This window comes from Phalacrocorax carbo, chromosome 2 (genome assembly GCF_963921805.1).
Source record: "Phalacrocorax carbo chromosome 2, bPhaCar2.1, whole genome shotgun sequence".
Classification (NCBI taxonomy): Eukaryota; Metazoa; Chordata; class Aves; order Suliformes; family Phalacrocoracidae; genus Phalacrocorax; species Phalacrocorax carbo.
Genome location: NC_087514.1, coordinates 147675656 through 147693002, shown reverse-complemented (window position 1 = coordinate 147693002; position 17347 = coordinate 147675656). Strand labels below are relative to the sequence as shown.

Below are 17347 nucleotides of genomic sequence, written 5' to 3'. Positions count from 1 at the left end.
TTTGTGTCAGAGTTCGCAGTACTGAGATTTAAATCGTCATCAGTGGTCACCAACTCACCAGTCACTGCATGTGTCACGGGAGGCTTCTCACATATATCGTTGCAGGCTCATTTGCTGAATTTGATCATGTTTGGTTTGTATATTAAGGGTTTCTCTGAAACCAGGAGAGAGAACTGACTTTTAATTTAACTCATTTATTTTAAACTGTGGAAGCCTAGTGTGACTTGGATTAATTGAAGTGTGGTGAAGGGGGAAGGACTCTAATGACTCACCAAGAAAAAATAATTTCTCATGACTTTAAAGAGGAGAACAGAAGAATGAAAAGATTATAATGTGTCATTATTATGGTGGTGCTTATATAATCTTAATAGCATTTTTTAGCATTTTCTTCCTGAAATTTCAGTATTTATTGTTGGGGTACAGAGTGATTTTAATGGAAACTAATCTCATAGCCTAGAATTAAAAAAAAAAATCCTTTTTGGAAATGTTACATGCAGTATCAGGCCTTCTCTCTGAATGGTTTAAGGAGCAGAATAAAAATGAGTATTCAAATTTCCCACATTGTTAAAACTGACTGGAATAATTTAAGTATGCTGACTTAAATGTAAGAGGTCTCTTAAATATGTATTTTAAATAATCATAATCCCATTATCATCAGTGCATTTTTTCTCCTATTATTCTTTTTAAATTCATATTCCTCTTGACTGAAAGAAACCATCATTTATCTGAAGAATTTCAAGATGTTTCTTTCAAAATAGCTATCATCGGCTGTTGTTCTCAGAAGGATTGAAGGCACAAGCTACCTGCAATTGGTGGTCAGTATTAGGACAGTTTTTCCTAGTCTCAGTGGAACTGAATAGGTCACCTGTGTTTATCGTTTTTTTTTTAAGGTTGTTTTAACAGTTTCACCAGAGGTGGATTTTGAAAGGGGTCCTTCTTCATAACAAATTCTGAATTATGAAAAATAAGATCAAAATAATAAATGCCTCTCTCTGAGGCTGATTGTTGCACTAGATCAACTGAACTACGGAGGCTTAGAAGCTACCAAGGCAAGATGAAGTAGATACGGAGAATACAGAATGAGTCAGGAGGGAAGGAGAGTTTGGAAAGCATCTATTAAGGGGAACAGAGTATTGTTAATATCACATTTTTTTAAAAAAAAATCTTTAACCTGGTTTAAAAATAATACTACCTTATAGAACTCTTCGTTTGCCCCTGGTTTCCGAGGGTACTTTGCATCTTTAAACTTTGTTCTACAACCTTATGAGTACGTAACTTTTTGAATACAAAGCTGGTATTTTTGTGCAATAATCTTGAGGCTCGAAAGCAAGGAAAATGTAGATGCACCAGGCAACAAAGGGAATTTATGCTATGAATACTGGTGTGCAAAACAGAACGGATTAAGAAAATACGGAAGAGGGAAGCAACTGATCTATACCAGGTTCAGTTACTCCAGCAAAACAAAGCAGGCAATAAATGAACTAGCCCATGACTTTCTCCTTGCTTTGCCATTCTCTAGAAAAGGAATTTTTTTTTTGGGGGGGCTGTGATCAAGCAGGAGAAGCACTTTCTAAGATGATCAGAATAAACAGTTAAGTGCTCCTTTTTGAGAAGGGTGAATAAAAAAGAGTCTATACCAGACGCTGTTGGTTAAATTATCATTTCCTGGCAAATGGGTTTAGGTACCTTTTCAGAAAACAGAGCCAGAGGCAGAATCATGATCCTAACAGCCCAGTGGCCATGCATATGGGACATGGAAACATGAGTTTAAATATCAATCTAATTAATATTTAAATAGTTTATACAAAAGGGAACTGTTTCAATAGAGGAGAATACCTAAGACTACTCCATACTTTATGAGTTGGAAAATTGATAATGGTTATGTTGGTTCAAGTCCTTATTCTGAATCAAGCAGCGTGTATTTGAAAGCCACATCTTGCTGTTCCCATGGTGTATCCAAGGCGGTGCTCTGCTGTACAGAGATTTTGTAACTGGTGCCTAGCTCCTCTTAGGTGAATCCAGGTGAGTGTAAAACTGGCGTTTAGGATTTTTTTAAATTGGAAAACTATTTTCTGAACTTGATTCAGTTCACAGATATTTTTGGAACGAGTGAAACTGTCTTTTCTTAAAAAGAAAATTCTCAGAGTTATTAACCAGGCCTAGCTTCAAGAGAGATGAAACAGATGGGGTGTTCCAAGGAGTCTGACCGTACCAGAGAAAAGTGACCTAATGTTGATGATTTGTCTTGGTATGCCATTACATCTCCACCTAATTTCTTGTCTAGCGTTCTTGCTTAACATTAATTTAAGCAAGGAAATAATGGAAGGTCCAGAGAAAACAGCTCAAAAATCGACTCGACATCGGCAATATGCCCATTTGCACCTAAAAAACAGTGCTGTAAAACAGATCACAGGGGTCAAGCCCGTCCTCGGGCAGCTCCTACGCTCGCCCCGCGCCCGAGGACAGCGCAGGGCGCGGGGCAGCAGCGGCGGGGCCGGCCCCGCACTGTGCAGCCCGCCGCCGCCCTCCCCGCCCGCGGGCACCGGCCGCGCCAGGGCCCGGGGCGGACGTGGCCACCCGGAACCTCCCGGCGCTGCCGGCGCCTGGTAACGGGGGCTGGGGCAGCGGCTGCCCCCCCTCAGGGCCGCCGGCGAGGGGAGGGCTCGGGATGGGGTCGGCGACGGGCCGCTCGGAAGGCCCGGGCGGGGGGTGTGTGTGGGGAGGGGGGTGGGTACAGCCGCCGGGGAGTACCGCGGAGGGGGGGGCCGCGGGGGGGGCTGCGGCAGGCCCGCGGGAGGGGGCGGAGCGGCGGCCGGGCAAGGGCGGGGGAGAGGAGGAAGGCGGCGAGGGGCGGGCGCGCGAACGCCGCGCGGGGATCGCTCGCGGCAGGGCCCCGCGCGCCGCTCCCTCGCGCACCCAGCCGTGGGTGCCGCCTCCCCCTTCCTCCCCCTTCGTCCCTCTTCCTCCCTTCCCCTTCCCCCTCCCCCTCCCCCTCCCCCTCCCCCTCCCCCCCCCGCAGCTCCTCGACTGCGCGAGCGCCAGCCGTTGCCGGGGTACCCGACGTCACAGCGTGCGCAGGCGTCGATTGGCCAGGCGGGGAGCGCCCTCCTCCCCTCCGCGGGACACGCCGCCGGCGGGGCCGGGCCTGGCTCCTTCTCCTCAGTGCGGAGCAGCCGGCGGGGCGCGCGCGGCCTCAGCGGTGCTTCCCCGGCCACGTCCTGGCCACGTCCTCGCCGCCGCTGTCGCAGCTGCCGCCGCCGCCGGGGCGGGGGTCATGGGCCGGCCGCGGGCCGCGCCGCGTCTTCGGCTGCTGCCGCCGCTCCTGATGCTGGTGGCGCTGGTGGCGCCCCGCGCCCGCGCCTGGGACAGCGGCGACCTGGAGCTCTTCGACCTGGTGGAGGAGGTGCCGCGGAACTTCTATGACTTCCTGGGGGTGCAGCAGGTGAGCGAGGGACCGGGCCCCGAGGCGCGCCGCCCCCCGCCCCACTCCCCACACCCCCGCGGGCGCGGGCCTCGCCTGTCACTGCCGCCGAACATGGCTGGCCGTCCCCCGTCCCCCCCTCCCCGCGCCGCCGCCGCCCGGCTGCTCCCTGCGGCCCACGGCCGCTGGGCTTGCCGCCGGCCCCTTGCTTTCTCGCCCGGCGCTGTCATCTGCCTCCTGCCCGCGCAGCCGTGGGGCTGCCCCGCTCTGCCGCTGCAGTCCGGGCCCCCCGCTGTGCCCCGGCTCCCGGCAAGGCTCCTGCCCAGCCCCTTCCTTCCCTCTGTAGGGGCTTCCCTCTCCTTCAGGTACTGTTCTATTTATTTTGTTCTCCTGGCCCCACCGTGAATCAACCCTCCCTTTCCCGCTATACCTTTGTGTGTCCCTACTGCCTGTTGCTCTGTTGAATACATTGCTTTTTCTCCAAATGCGTTTACAGCTAGGCAAAAGTAGCTCATGGGCTTCTCCCGCTTCCCATACGTGTCCTGGGTATGGCTGTTTCTCATCTTTCCCTCATTCCGCGTAGCTGCTGGTTCCTTATCTTAAGATTGTGCATCGCCATGTGTTGTGGATCCCGTTTTCTCTCACACATGCCCTGCAGTAGACTGTGACCCTTTGCCATGGTGATGGCTTGTGGATTGTTGTATTTGTTTACTTTCCATGTATCTGGGTTGTTGTGCATGGTTTTCACCTCTGTTTGCTAGGCAACGCTTAAGGTTATCTTAAAGTATTTATAATGCACCTTTGGTTAATTTTTGTGCACGTGTAGTCAAGACAGGAACTCCTGAACACTTTTATCCCATGTTTGTGTGTATGTTTTAGATGTGGTTTCTGGTTTTGCTACCACTTTGCATCTTCAACTTGTATCACTCATACTGGCTCCCACTTGATGGCCTTCCTCATCTCCAGATGCTCTGCTCTGTGTGTGTGATCTTGCTTGATCTCTTTTCATGCATCTTAGCAATCTTCTTTTTGTCTCTTTCTTCCAGTTAGTATTCCTCTCCTCAGTGATTAAATATGCAATTCTTTATAATCTGTTACTTCACCCCAAGTCCCCAAAAGACATTTTCTTCTTTGTTTGTCTCCTAGCACCTCTACGTTCTGGTGAGTGATCCCACTATTCAAGTGGCTTCCCTGACATCCTTAAAGTTTCTTTGGATGTGGTTCTTGTTTTTCAGAATAATAGCTATATTCTCAGGTGTGTTTCATTAGGGCCACATCTACAAAGAGAGAGAAGGTGTCTGCAGTATGTAAGGGTCTTGTTCTGGAAACTACTGGCTGTGCGTGTTAATGATAGTTGGGACATTCTGAATCAGTTTAATCTATCTTTGACTCCTTCTGAAGCATCTGGTGTTAAATATTATGCAATACCATCATATGTAAACAGCAGCAAACACTGCTATCCAGGTTTCACTTTCATGAGCCAAAAATCTGGATTTTAATTCCCCAAAAGCAATTTTAGTCCTAGATAATGTAGACGTACAAAATTTTGTTTGTTTCCATTAGTGATGTTCAGATCTGGTATGCAGCGCTCTGTTAGTATCTTCCATGGTCTTTTTTTCCAGGGCTGAATCTGTACCTTGCACAGTAAGTTTAGCAAAATATGTTACTTTTAGCAAGCAAATACTCTGCTAGTTCGTGCTTCTACTCCTAATCTTAATGGAGAACTTGGATTGCTTATAATGTGCGAGCAGGGAAAAAATTGGTGTAAGTGCAACACAAATGAAAGGAAGTTTTTTTAGTTACAAGTATACGCTAGTCACTCATAATGTCATTCTAGCCAAGACTTGAAGTGTAAATAGTATTAGATGCTTTGCACATGCAGCAGAATACAGCTGTGAGTACAGGGATAGAAGATAGAGCATTGAAGTTGAGCTTCACTAGACATTTGTAAGCACTGGAAGATGCTGTATAGGTTTACAGGTTCTTCTGCACTATCTGTCCTTTGTTCCTGCTGCTTGCTTCTCCAGCTCTGACCTACACCCGAAGCTTCAAACGAGATACTGAAACAGGGTTCCAACTTGCAGTGACTTGCTAGGGAGCTGCAGCAGTTTAAGTTGCTGTATGAGAAGGGTAACTGGTCCTGTAGCAGGGTCAAGGGAAGTGCACAAATCGCGGGTGTGCTGTATCCCGCCTTGGATGTATTAACACAAATCTGCCTTCTGCCATAACATCTTTACATACTGTTTGCATGTTTCTTCAAGGTTTCTGTTGTTTTAAAACTGGATTAATGGAGCTTACTGATTATTTCATATGTCATTATTGTTTTAGTTGGGATGCCTTTGATGAGAATGCTGTGATTAACTTTTTGTAGTTCTGGTGCTAGTGGTTTTATTCCCTGTGCTTGCATGTTTTTCTTGGCATTTTAGCACAAGAGGAACAGAGTGTGTGTGACAATGGCCTTTGTGGCCATGCCTTTGGACTGTTCCATAACCTTTGATTCATCAAAGCTTGCTTCCTGCCCCCGCCCCCATTTGTCTTGGTGTTCATTGCCTTGTATTGTGTCCTGATAATCCCTTCTTCCTTCATGTACTGCTGGGAGAGGGAGGAGTACTCCCTTATGTGGGATGTAACTTCTGCATCTGAGATATGGATGCTCAGCCATGTTTGTTAACCAGTAGTATATCAAGGCTGCCAGATTTTTTCTAAACATGTCATCTTGTGTTTTGAAAAAAATATAGGGAATGATTCCAATGCTTCCTTAAGGCATTAATGCAGGTTAGGTTTTGATGAGAGAATTGTGATACTAGCTGCTTGTTGAACCTCAGACGCTATGTCAGAAACTGATGTTGACCTCAACTGACACGGTACAGAAGGTTTTGTGGGAAGTCCTGTCGCTTTTTAGTATGCTTTGATGAGGCTTCTGGCTGCTGGAATCTTCCCTGGGATTGGAGAGAAATGATGAGGTTTTGTTTTGTTGCTAGTGAACTCTCGTGGGAGTAAGGGGTTTGTGTTTTGTCTTTTTGAGGGCCTTGTGGAAGCCTCCTGGTGCTGTCAGATAACTGTCATCCGCATTGGCAGGGTGTAAGGTTTGAAGCTGCTGTAGTGTTTTCCAAGACCAGTGACTGAGATGGGGAGGATCTGCTGAAAGTGATTTTTGTTGTATGGAATGACAGAGGAAGAGTAAGGTTGTGACTGTCTTGGCTATTAGAATAACTGTCCTTAGAGCCTGACTTCAAGCAGGGGTTCGCTGAGAAATCTACAAACGCTCACAGAATGGTTGGGTTGGAAGGGACCTCTGGAGGTCATCTTGTCCAACCCCCAGTGTTAGGGCTGAGCACCTAGATTGTGTCCTTGTATAAATGTCAGATACTTCTTAATCTATCAGTTTGTTAATCCATCAGATCAAATGGTAGCATAGCATGTATAAGAAGTTTTGCGTTGTTACATTGTTACTATTGCTGTTCTGAACAATTCTGAAATTGCTCTACCTTCCTGTTTGGTTGTTCTTATATTGATGATGTGATTAACTTGAATGGCTCATTTAAACCATTGCTGTTCTCAAGAAGTTTGACCTGGAAGAATGGGGAGATCAGATAACCTTTGGCTTGAGAAAAGATTACATTTCCACGTCCCACAGGTGGTTACTGAAGTTGTGTCCAAATGAAGAAAATGGAACCATAAACTCTTGACAGATGTAATAATCATTTCAGTAATCGCTTCAGTATAGCCAGTTTCAAACTGACAAAGGGATCAGGACCAAATAGTATTAATCTAAAAACTGAGATGAAGTAGCAGAATTAAACCAGAGGCTATGCAGACTCGGTAATAAAATTACTCTGTTACCTGAGAATGAGAACATGCAAATGTGATGTCAAGTTTTTAGAAAAATTCCAGGAAGTTCTGGGGAGCTACAAGCTTGTATAAAAGGACAAGCGAACTGATCAAGTCAACTTTATTAACTCCTACATCTTTCAATAGTTGATACCTGCATAGATATGATACGCTCTGGATTAATCAACTGGCATCAGCTGAATCTGTGGATCGCCTTGCCAAAATATTCTTTTGATTATAACTGTTATGTGGCTTCAAGGGAATTACCTGTTCCTCTACTCTTTTTGACTTGCAGTAAGGAAGGCACTGCAGGCCTCTAAACATCTTTTGAAGCTTTGTGATATGGCTCATGGATATGAGGGATCTGATCAAGAAGGTTTTAGGAAACATCACTTGTTTGTGAAGGTGTGTTAAAATGCATGAGCCGTGTTGCTGGAATTGGCCTGTGCAGAGCAGTATGTTATGTATCAGGTAGGAACAAGGAATTTTTGAATAAGGCTTTGGCTTCTATTGGGAATTGGATAATGGAACAGGTTGGTATTGAAAGTTCCGCTAAGCCTGTACAGTGTGTGAAAGCGAACACAGTTTCTCCAAGTGCCCTTTGAGGTAGTAGAAGAGGCCTGGGGAGCTCAAGTTCCCGAGGACTTGGTGGCCAACACTGTGGATAAATATATAACCCCCAAAAAATGTTGACAGAGATATTTTCTTCAGTGTTGGCTTATGCCTTCCTTGTGGCACATGAGACTTATTTTGAACCAGGTTCTAATGTGGCTTTACTGTGGAGAACTAAGCATTGTATACATGTCACTGCTAGATGATGGGTTTGCTAGATGCTGCTGCACAAAGTCAGAATTGCATGTACAGAATCTGATTTTGGTCCTACAGCCTGTGAGACACTGTTATGTTAGCAATTCCAAGAAAGTGCAAGACCTGAAAACCACAGATTCAGATTTCTTTGGCTGTGGGAAGCCACAACCCCTCTAGATGAGCTGGATATATTGGAACAGAGGAGCTGTATGTACCTTGGCAAGTAGCAGGGTCTGACAGGGTTGTGTCTTTAGAATTCAATGTTTGGTGCTGAGGAATTGGTGTCCATACTGCTTGCATTTCAGGGATTTTTTTTTTTCCTGTTGAGCTAATTCCAGGCTGGCTATGTGCACTAAATGTCCATTTGCGTCAAAGTGTGCTCTTTGCACTCCTGGGTCTACATCTTTACAGTTCAGTTCTATCCAAAAGGAAATCCGGTTCATCTACTCCAGGACCACGTCATGATACGCAGTCAGTGGGCACAGTAAGGAAGTTTGGTTTATATGTGCACTCCTGATCTGCACAAAAAAATTAAGGTAGATGCACCTTTAAGACTATGGTTTATAATAAATGGCTGATGCTGAATTTTACCTCTTGGCATTGCCCTGTAAGAACTATACCAGGAATGAACCCCACAACAAATTATGTGGCTTTTACGGTATTACAAGGCATTATGGGAGACTTCAGAAAATTCTCAGTAATAGAAAAAGAAAATTCTCAGTAGTTTTCGTCTGTTTTATGCAAGTGTATTGACTGATGACGTACAGCGCGTACATCACTGCAGTTCTGAAGTTGTGAATTCATATGTTTTGTAAGTAAAGTTCTTGGACATAGGTTTGGTTATCTGTTTTTCAGAAAGAATGGCAATCTCTGAAGCTGTCAGTGTTACATAATCTGGCACTGCCATAGTTCTGTCTTTGAAGTGGTCGCTGTCCAGAAAAAAAAACCTAGATAAAACTATTTTTGCTGTAGAGCTTTTTGGGAACTTTGAGTACGGAGAGTGGTCCCCTCAAGTGGGAAGAGGCATGTGAGGGAGGGCTGTATCTATTCAAAAATGCTCTTAAGTCCTCAGCAAGAACAGCTGACCTGTACCCATACAGGACTTCTGTCTTCCCTGGCAGGCAAGGTGGGACAGCCCAGAAACTCAGCAGTTCACTACTACTTCCCAGTTACAAGCTTGATCACACTCCAAAGACTTATTTTGGTTGCGCTTCTAACAAAACAAGGCTGTTCTCCTCCCTGCTACTTTTTAAGGCAGTGTTACTAATATCGTGGGGTGTGCATCATCTGTAAATGTTTCAGAGAAAATCTGGGTTGGTAATACTGCTTCAGTCTTCCAAGCATTGGAAGTATTTGACCTAGTGAGATAGAGCTTCACACACATGCAATTATGACATTGCTCTTTCAGGTGATGAAGTTGTTGGGCTAGAGATTCAACATCATGTCTAGTGGTCTAAGCCTGTTTCAAGATGGTTTTCCCCTTGTTCAGAATATATTTTAAGCAGGTCTAGTAGTTTTGGAAGGCATTAGATTTTAATGCACTGTCGGTTGTAACATCAGAGTTCTCAGTCAGAAGATGAAGTACGTTTCAACTTTCTTGCTACAAACTGTCAAAAATAATTAACTTCTGTAATATACAACTAGGTGATGGTAATAGCAGACCTTTATCTGGACTGTGGGGGATCTTAGTAATTCCTGAAACTGTACATTTCTTTTAAGTGATGGATGAGAGAGGGATTCTTCAAAATTGTACTTTTTTGCTTTAAGAATTGGCTGCTGTTATGGCAGTTACAGCCAAAAAAGCCCTCCAAAGTCCCCAAATATACTATCAACACTGAGGCAGTAATAGACTCCATTGCAGTAGTTCAAACAAAAATAACATTAGAAAATCCAGATTTGTTTCTAGTGGCTTTAGCTGTAATCTCAGTTCACTCCATAAAAGTAATTGTGTGTTTTTTTTCTCAGTATGTTATTGAGACATAATTCTGCATCCCTTTGTGGTTTTATACTTCCTATTTGAGTCTGTTACTTATAAGTTATACATGGCAGTGAGATACACAGCAGTTCTGGAAACTCTGCTTTTCATAAAAAATGTAAATTATTAAAATTGTGTGAAGTCATTGTTGCGATTATTCACTTGGATCCTATACAACAAAGTTGTTCCAAACTACAGAGTAGTTTAATTGCTCACATGAGTCACAACAGAGAAGCACTTACGAAAACTGCTCAGATTTGTAACTGAGGATGGTGCAGGATATGGGTTTGTGTGTGTGTGCTTGTTTTTGTTTTGCCTTTTTCTAACAGTGCTGAACTTCCAGGTAAGCTGCTGATACATAATGACACGTATCATGTATGCATAACATTCCCTGATATTTTTGTTCACAGTTGCTCCATTTTAAAAATGATTGAGACATCTAGACTTGTAAAACTAGTATTTTCCATAAAAATGGGTTTTCTCTATTGTTCCCTATTAAATTTCTGCTTGGATGTTGTCCAAGGAAACTCAGGGTTTTTTCTGCTTTCATTGTTGGCTCCTTTCTTAAAGATATAAAAGTGTTTAAAAATACTTATGATGGTAGATTCTGAAAGACATTTACTAACAACTTTTCTTGACAATTCATTCATATAATATTTCCCTGATTTCTTACATATTATATTTTTCTGCTTTCTTGCTGTGTAGGGGGACATATAGCGATTGGAAACTACTGTGTTTGGGAACCCAAGGGAACTAACAGTATGCAAAGTGCTGTGAAAAGGATGACACAAGCAATCTTGATTCCACACACCAACCCCCCTCCTCCCCGGTCTGTAGCAGCAGTAATGTTTCAGCTCTTCCTCTCTATACTTCCCACTTCACTAATCCTTTAAGGATGTATCCATAATAGTTTGATCTTCAAATTGCAGAAATAAAAAAGGGGCTATTTTTCTTCCTAGAAGTTCTGAGTTTGATCTGTAATTCATTGGAGAGAGTGACCTATTTCTCGGTGAGGCATGGTAGGTAACCTGTGCTGGAGGCCTCTGGTGCTTACACAAGGCTGTATGTTTTATGCTTGTTTCAAATTCATCTCCTTTGCTGGAGTTCTCATGTATGTGCCTGTTGGTATCTAAGGTAATCTAACATATAGTTTTGTAAATGACTTCCCAGTGAGCTTTTTACTAATTGACAGCTGTGGAGTGTGGTCATCATGTTTGTAAAGTTGTGTAAAGAAAAATCTTAGAGGCAGTTTTAATTTCATTCTATTGAAGGATAAATCTTTTATGCTCCATCTAGAGTAATTTTACAGTTCAGATTAACGTGGTTTTCTAACCAGATCTAGAGAAAACCATAGCTTTAAGGGAGATATTTCGAGGTATCTATGGTGCTGTTTTAACTTCAAGTACTTGGTAAAATTTTAAAAAATGAAATGGAAATTCAGCATATAAAATGTTCCTTAGATGGGTTGGTGCTCCTTGTATTCCGAGCAGAGCCAGTAACAAAGAGCGTGTGGTGCTGTTGCACAGCTGAACCAGTAAGAATGAGAGTATAAGAATGATAACAAAGTGTTTTTCATCTGTAAGAATAGGTTTGATATTAAAAATTAATAAAAGGAGGAAATTAATGTGTATCTGAAACCCTTTGGTTTTCTACAGCATCCTAGTGGGCTAATGCAATTCATGTGGCATATAAAAAACCTGCAGGTTTGCTTTTGATTTGCCTGTTAACATTCATGCTTTTTCTTAGCTGTATGCTGTACCCGTTAAGAGTTTGCTTCTGTCAGTTTTGGGTTCCTAACCAATAGGGTTGGGTTTTTTCCCCTGCAGCCTAAAATTGTTGCTTTTCCCTAAACTATGAGGAGATCTGCAGTTTCTGGGTTTCTTTTGTCTCTTGTTTGTCCGTCAGCCTTGTTACTAGCTCTGTAGAAAAGTGATTTGTAAACAACCTTATGTATGTAGCAATGTGTTGTACTTGTGATGAATGTTACAGTTATGCAAACAATAACAGAGTTGATTGTAACACTTTAATGCAGGATTGTGTATTACTGGACTCTCATCTGATGAACTGCTTAAGTACAAACTTGAATGACTTGGCTCGCAGGCCTTAAGAACTGGTCTTCTTGATGTCAAACAAATGAGTGGTGGAACGAGAAGAAAATTCATAAGCGGTCCCTCATCTCTACTAGATCTGAAATTCTTCCTTTGCAGTGTTAATCTGGAAGACTTGCAGAGGAAACCAGGAGATGCATAGGAGCTGTTGAAATGAAAGTCACTCTGCAATCTTTCTCAGACTGAAGAGAGAAGGAAGAACTAGGGGAGTCTTGCTTTTGTACGTGGGCTAGAATTCTGAAATGCTGCTGTCTCCAACACAGTAAAGTGGTTCCGCTTGTTGAAGGAAGCATTCAGTGCTGATGAGGACATGAGAAAGTTTGTGAAGTGGCCTTACTGCACTGATGTGGGGTGAATAGCTTCTCCTTTAAGGGGCAATAATTGTTTTTACCTACACCTGAAAATTTTGCAAATGATTCTGTAGTCTGATTGATCAATGTTTTATTAAATTTCAAACTGATTTAGACTAGCTTTTGTATTTAATAATCACTATTTCATAGTCAGTGATTCTTATAGTGTTCTTTTATGGGATACAAATGCTGTGATGAGCTGTATGCCATTTAATTTGGTGATGGTTTACAATTGTATTAGTAATTGCTTTACTGGAAGTTGTGTCTAACAGTGGCTACTACAATGTTACAGCAGGAAAAAAGTCTGTAAAATTTCATCATATATGGAAGCCTCTTCCTGTTCCTATTAGGAGTAGTTAGGAATTATATAATCTAAATAATTAGGAATTATTTTAAAAACTTACTCAATGGAAAGGAAATCTTATTCAATTAAAGTGTTTCTTTCAGTTGATTAAAAATTTGAAATAAACTTGTTTTCCAACCTGAGTCTACCTATCTGTTGAATAGGAAGTATTTCTTCTGTCAATTTCTAACCTGTGTTTGTAGTTTCTGTTCTACTGAATATTTTCCTCTGTTAGTGCTCCAGTAGCTTTTCAACACTACAAGCTAATCCAGCAACATCCAGACAAAATAGTGAATTTGAATGTTGGACTGTATCTGCTCAGAGTAGTATTTCAACAGATGAAATACAGATTGAAGGTATCAGCCAGTCCGTTGTTTATTGCAGCTTACAATGGTGAAAGAACAAATCTTTAGTACATACCTTATATACTACGTCTAAAAATTAGGTATAACCAACTTTGTTGGTTATATAATATTATTATATTATATTATATATATATATATATTATATATATATAATATTATTATATTATTAGGTATAACCAACAATGTTCATGTTACATAGGACAGAGTTCCCATGCTGGAGTGCACCCGTAGTCCATGTAATAAATCTTTTTGGTCTTCATGTTTTCTGGTTGAGTAATACTAGGTGTTTAACCAGAAAGCTGTGTTAATTTTGAAAAGAAAAAAAACCACGTTCCTCTGCTGGACAAATAGAGACTAACCTATCAATGAGTTCCTGACTTGCTCATTTTCTCACTCATGATGTTTTATGCCTTTCACATCCTTATACTTACCCTTCTTACCTACGAATGGATGTGATTTACAGACACCTTAATTCTCTGGTGGAGTTGCAAACCACTGGTTAGTCAACTTAGATTTAAGAACACTAGATTAACTAGATCAGTAGCTTACTGGTTTCCAGGGCCCTGTGATTCATTGGTTGAAAATCACTATCTGTCTCCATGTAGTTAGATATTCTTTTGATCACTGGAGATACTAACTTATATTTTCTTTTTAAATTGCTATCTTTTCCTCAGTGTGGTCATGCAGTATGGCTTCTGAAGAGGACTTAGTTTTTGGATAAACATGTATTAGTTAAGAAATAATGTGGGTTTTTTTAATGTTATTTGCAATTTAGAATACTAAACACCCTTGCCTTGCTTAAATGCAAATATGTAAAATCATCTAGTATTGTGTTTCAAGCAATGGATCCTGGTATTTGTGAGGGCCTGTTTCCATTCGCTAGTTGTCTTGGTCTCCAGTTAGGGCACCCTTCCATGTCACCTATGAGCTACTTGGATGCCTTCAAGGAGTGTTGGATGCTGTAAATGTGCTCTGGCTGTGGTTTCCACCCTGGTTTCTTATTATTTATATACTTTTGTTAAACCCTTGCACTTCTTTCTTAAATAACAGTAATAAAGCCAGTAGCAATAGATGGTGTACTTGGGGAGAACATGTGAACCTAGCCATGTTTTGCAGTCTATTTGCCCCCTGTACCTCTCAGCCGCCTCAGTTTTTGATTGGTAATGTTAAAAGATGCATTCATCGTGGTGCCTTTCAGTCAGCTGGTGCTGTACAGTGGGTTTGGAGAACTGTCAGCAGTGTTTCTTGGATCACTTAATGATTTGTAATTGCCAGCTCCAAGTTCTGCTCTGTGTGGCATGGTTTAGTTTAAGGCAATGGTCTTGCCTACACTGAATCTTATCTTTCACTTTTTTTGCCAGATCACTTGGTTTGGCATTCCTTCGCTAGTGTCTGATACCTACCCAAAACATACAGTGTCACCTATGAACTGTGAGATTTCACTGCATGCTCTACTCCTCAGGTTGTCATTGGAAGTGCTGAATAAAGCCAGTCTCAGCACCAATTCCCCAGCAGGAGACCTTTCAGCAGCCTATTCTCTGTCCTGAAAACTAGCAAATAAACCTTGCTTTTTGTATCTTGTTCGTTAATTTTCTACCCATAAGACTCTTTCCTCCCATCCTGTGGCAAGTTAGTTTCTCTGATAACCTTTGGTGTGCAATCTTGTCAAAAGGTTTTTTCAAAATGGGACTGTTCTGTGTCTGGACATCCTCTCTCTATCCTTAATGATGCACTCTGAGGACTCTGGTGAGGCAGGGTTTCTCTGCCGATGCCATGCAACATCTTTTCCAACAGACCATGTTCATTCCTGTCTACAGTGACTTTACTTTTATAGCCCCTAATCCCTTTAGTAAGGATGGATGACAAACTTCTTGGTCTGTAATTCCCAGGATTGCCTCTGGTTTGGTATTGTGTGGGTGTGTGTGGGGGGGTGTGTGTGTGTGTGTCTGCAGCTTTGTATATAAATTTCATTCAGCAATCTCAGGTGAAAGCCACGGTCCTGGCGATTTCTTAGCATTTAATTTGTCTAGAGTAATATGTCTGTATATTTACCTTAAGTTGAATTAACTTCTCTTGACCTGTCTACTGCAAAGAATGTGTTAGTGTGGGAATATTCATCTTCAGCAGGAAAGACTCTTTAAATAAATTACTACATTGCACGGCTGTAGCTTTATTACTGAATAAAACTCTTCTTAGTTTTCGTCATCAAGCAGTGTGTAGCTAGGATCCTGCTTTTGATTTAGAGAAATAAAAGCGTTTTGAAAATCAAATAAATTGCAACTCTACTTTGCTTGGACAAATACAAAAGCCCATATTAACAAGTTAGAAGTAGTCAACACGGTTTTTTAGTTGTACACTCCACAAATTCTACTGCAACTAGCACAAAATCCACCGTGGTGGTGTTGTAGTACTTGGTCATTAGAAGGAAAAGTAGCTGCTGTTATTCAGTTCACCTGTTCTACTAACTGTTACACATATACGATTAAGCACATTTTCTTAGGAGCTCAAGCCTTGAACTGATTGATCCTGAAGGAGTTCAGGAATGTACCACCTGCCTCTGGTGACTTTGTTTTAGTAACTAACATCTCTGTTTTGGACAGTAGTTCTCTTTTCAGAAGGTAAAGTGGAGGGCTTGGATCTGTATTACTACTTGAGTTAAGACTTAAGCAGTTTGTGGTGTTGTGGTTCTCCCCCTCCCTCTTTTGACTTATGCTACCTTTATGCCATAGTAATTCTGTGGATTTATTAATTCCCCAGCAAGATTCTTACTGTGCTGTAAGTTTATTGTTTTGGAAACAACGAAATTACTTTAGTTATCTTAATTTTGATGGTACCACTTACTGGCAATGTCTCTGCTCATTCCTATTGGTTTAAGCAAAATTTTGGTATTGTTTTGTTTCACTTATATAAATCACTGTGAAAACTTCAATGTTTTAAATGTTTTCTATCAAATGCTAGCATTGTGAGGATAAAGAAGAGAGGGCTTTATGAGATGCCCTCACTTCTAGAAGTTTTTAAAAGAGAAACTTGTCAAAAATAAATTTTGCAGCAGGGAACTTGTTTGAAATGCAGGAACTTAAAGTGAACATATTAAAGCTAAAAGTATTGAATAAAATTTATTGAATTTCAAGGCTTTAGTACAGTTCTTTAGTGTAAAATCAATTTTCTCTTTCTGCTAAATAGGGTTAGTTGATCTGTTTATTGTTTGGGGGCTTGATAAACTCATACTTGTAGGTACTATCTAAAGTAATTAAACATTGTATCTAATCCTACCTGTTGCTTCTGTGCTGTGCGAGCGCCTTGACTGATGTCAAGAGATGTGAATTTAGGGTAGACTTGGCTCTTTGCTAACATCTACATTGCTGAAGAGATGCACTGAGAAACCAAGTTTGAGACCCCAAAGGAAAAGTAACTAGAAAAAAGTGTGGGGTAATGAAAGACTAAATCACATTGCATTGTCTGTAGCTACTATGTATTGGGTGTGGAATTCAGGTAGACAATTTCATAGGAGAGGTGGTGGTGAATATTTCCTAGTTTGACCTACCTTAACAGTTGGACCTAGGATTGTCCTGTGTAGGCTCCAACTTTTTGTAGCGCGACAGCAGATTATATATGTGCAATTAAACATTATTTAGTGTTGCAGCTGATTTTTATCACACACGTCTTAGCTTTATCTTGATTTTTGGGTAAAACCATAATGTTTAATTCTATCAGTCCCTGAAGTTTTAAGTTTGAGTAGACTGTATTTAAATCCAAAATGTTTAGGTAATACTACATTCTCCCTATAAAACGGATAGAGTTAGAGAGAAATGCACTTGAAGTGAAAATCATACCCTAATAACAGAGAACTTTAATCCTGGTATTACATCTCCTAATTTAAACCATGATGCTTTAAAGATTTCAGTACAAAACATTCGTTTGCATTAATTTTGTAGTATTTGAAATATAGAAAATAAATTGGGACACTAGTTTTGTTTAAAAAGTGCTCTTGCATAGATTGCCATTTTGCATTGCAGAATGTCAGGTTCTCTTGGAAATGTATTTGTGAGTATAAACACAGCTTAACATTGAATATGGATATCCATGTTTTCTTTCTAAGATAAAATTTCTGTGTGTTGCCTTCCTCAAAGTTCAGATTTTTAACAAC

General features: G+C 41.5%; 1 protein-coding gene across 1 annotated transcript in view; it reads left to right on the top strand.

Moving 5' to 3' along the window:
- The first annotated feature begins 3063 nt into the window (after window positions 1-3063).
- The window catches only part of DNAJC1 (DnaJ heat shock protein family (Hsp40) member C1), a 109570-nt gene continuing 95286 nt past the window's right edge, over window positions 3064-17347 (top strand). Inside the window, exon 1 of the mRNA XM_064444780.1 lies at window positions 3064-3442. Coding sequence (XP_064300850.1) covers window positions 3275-3442 — 168 coding nt within the window. The 5' untranslated portion in view covers window positions 3064-3274. The remainder of the gene's footprint in view (window positions 3443-17347) is intronic.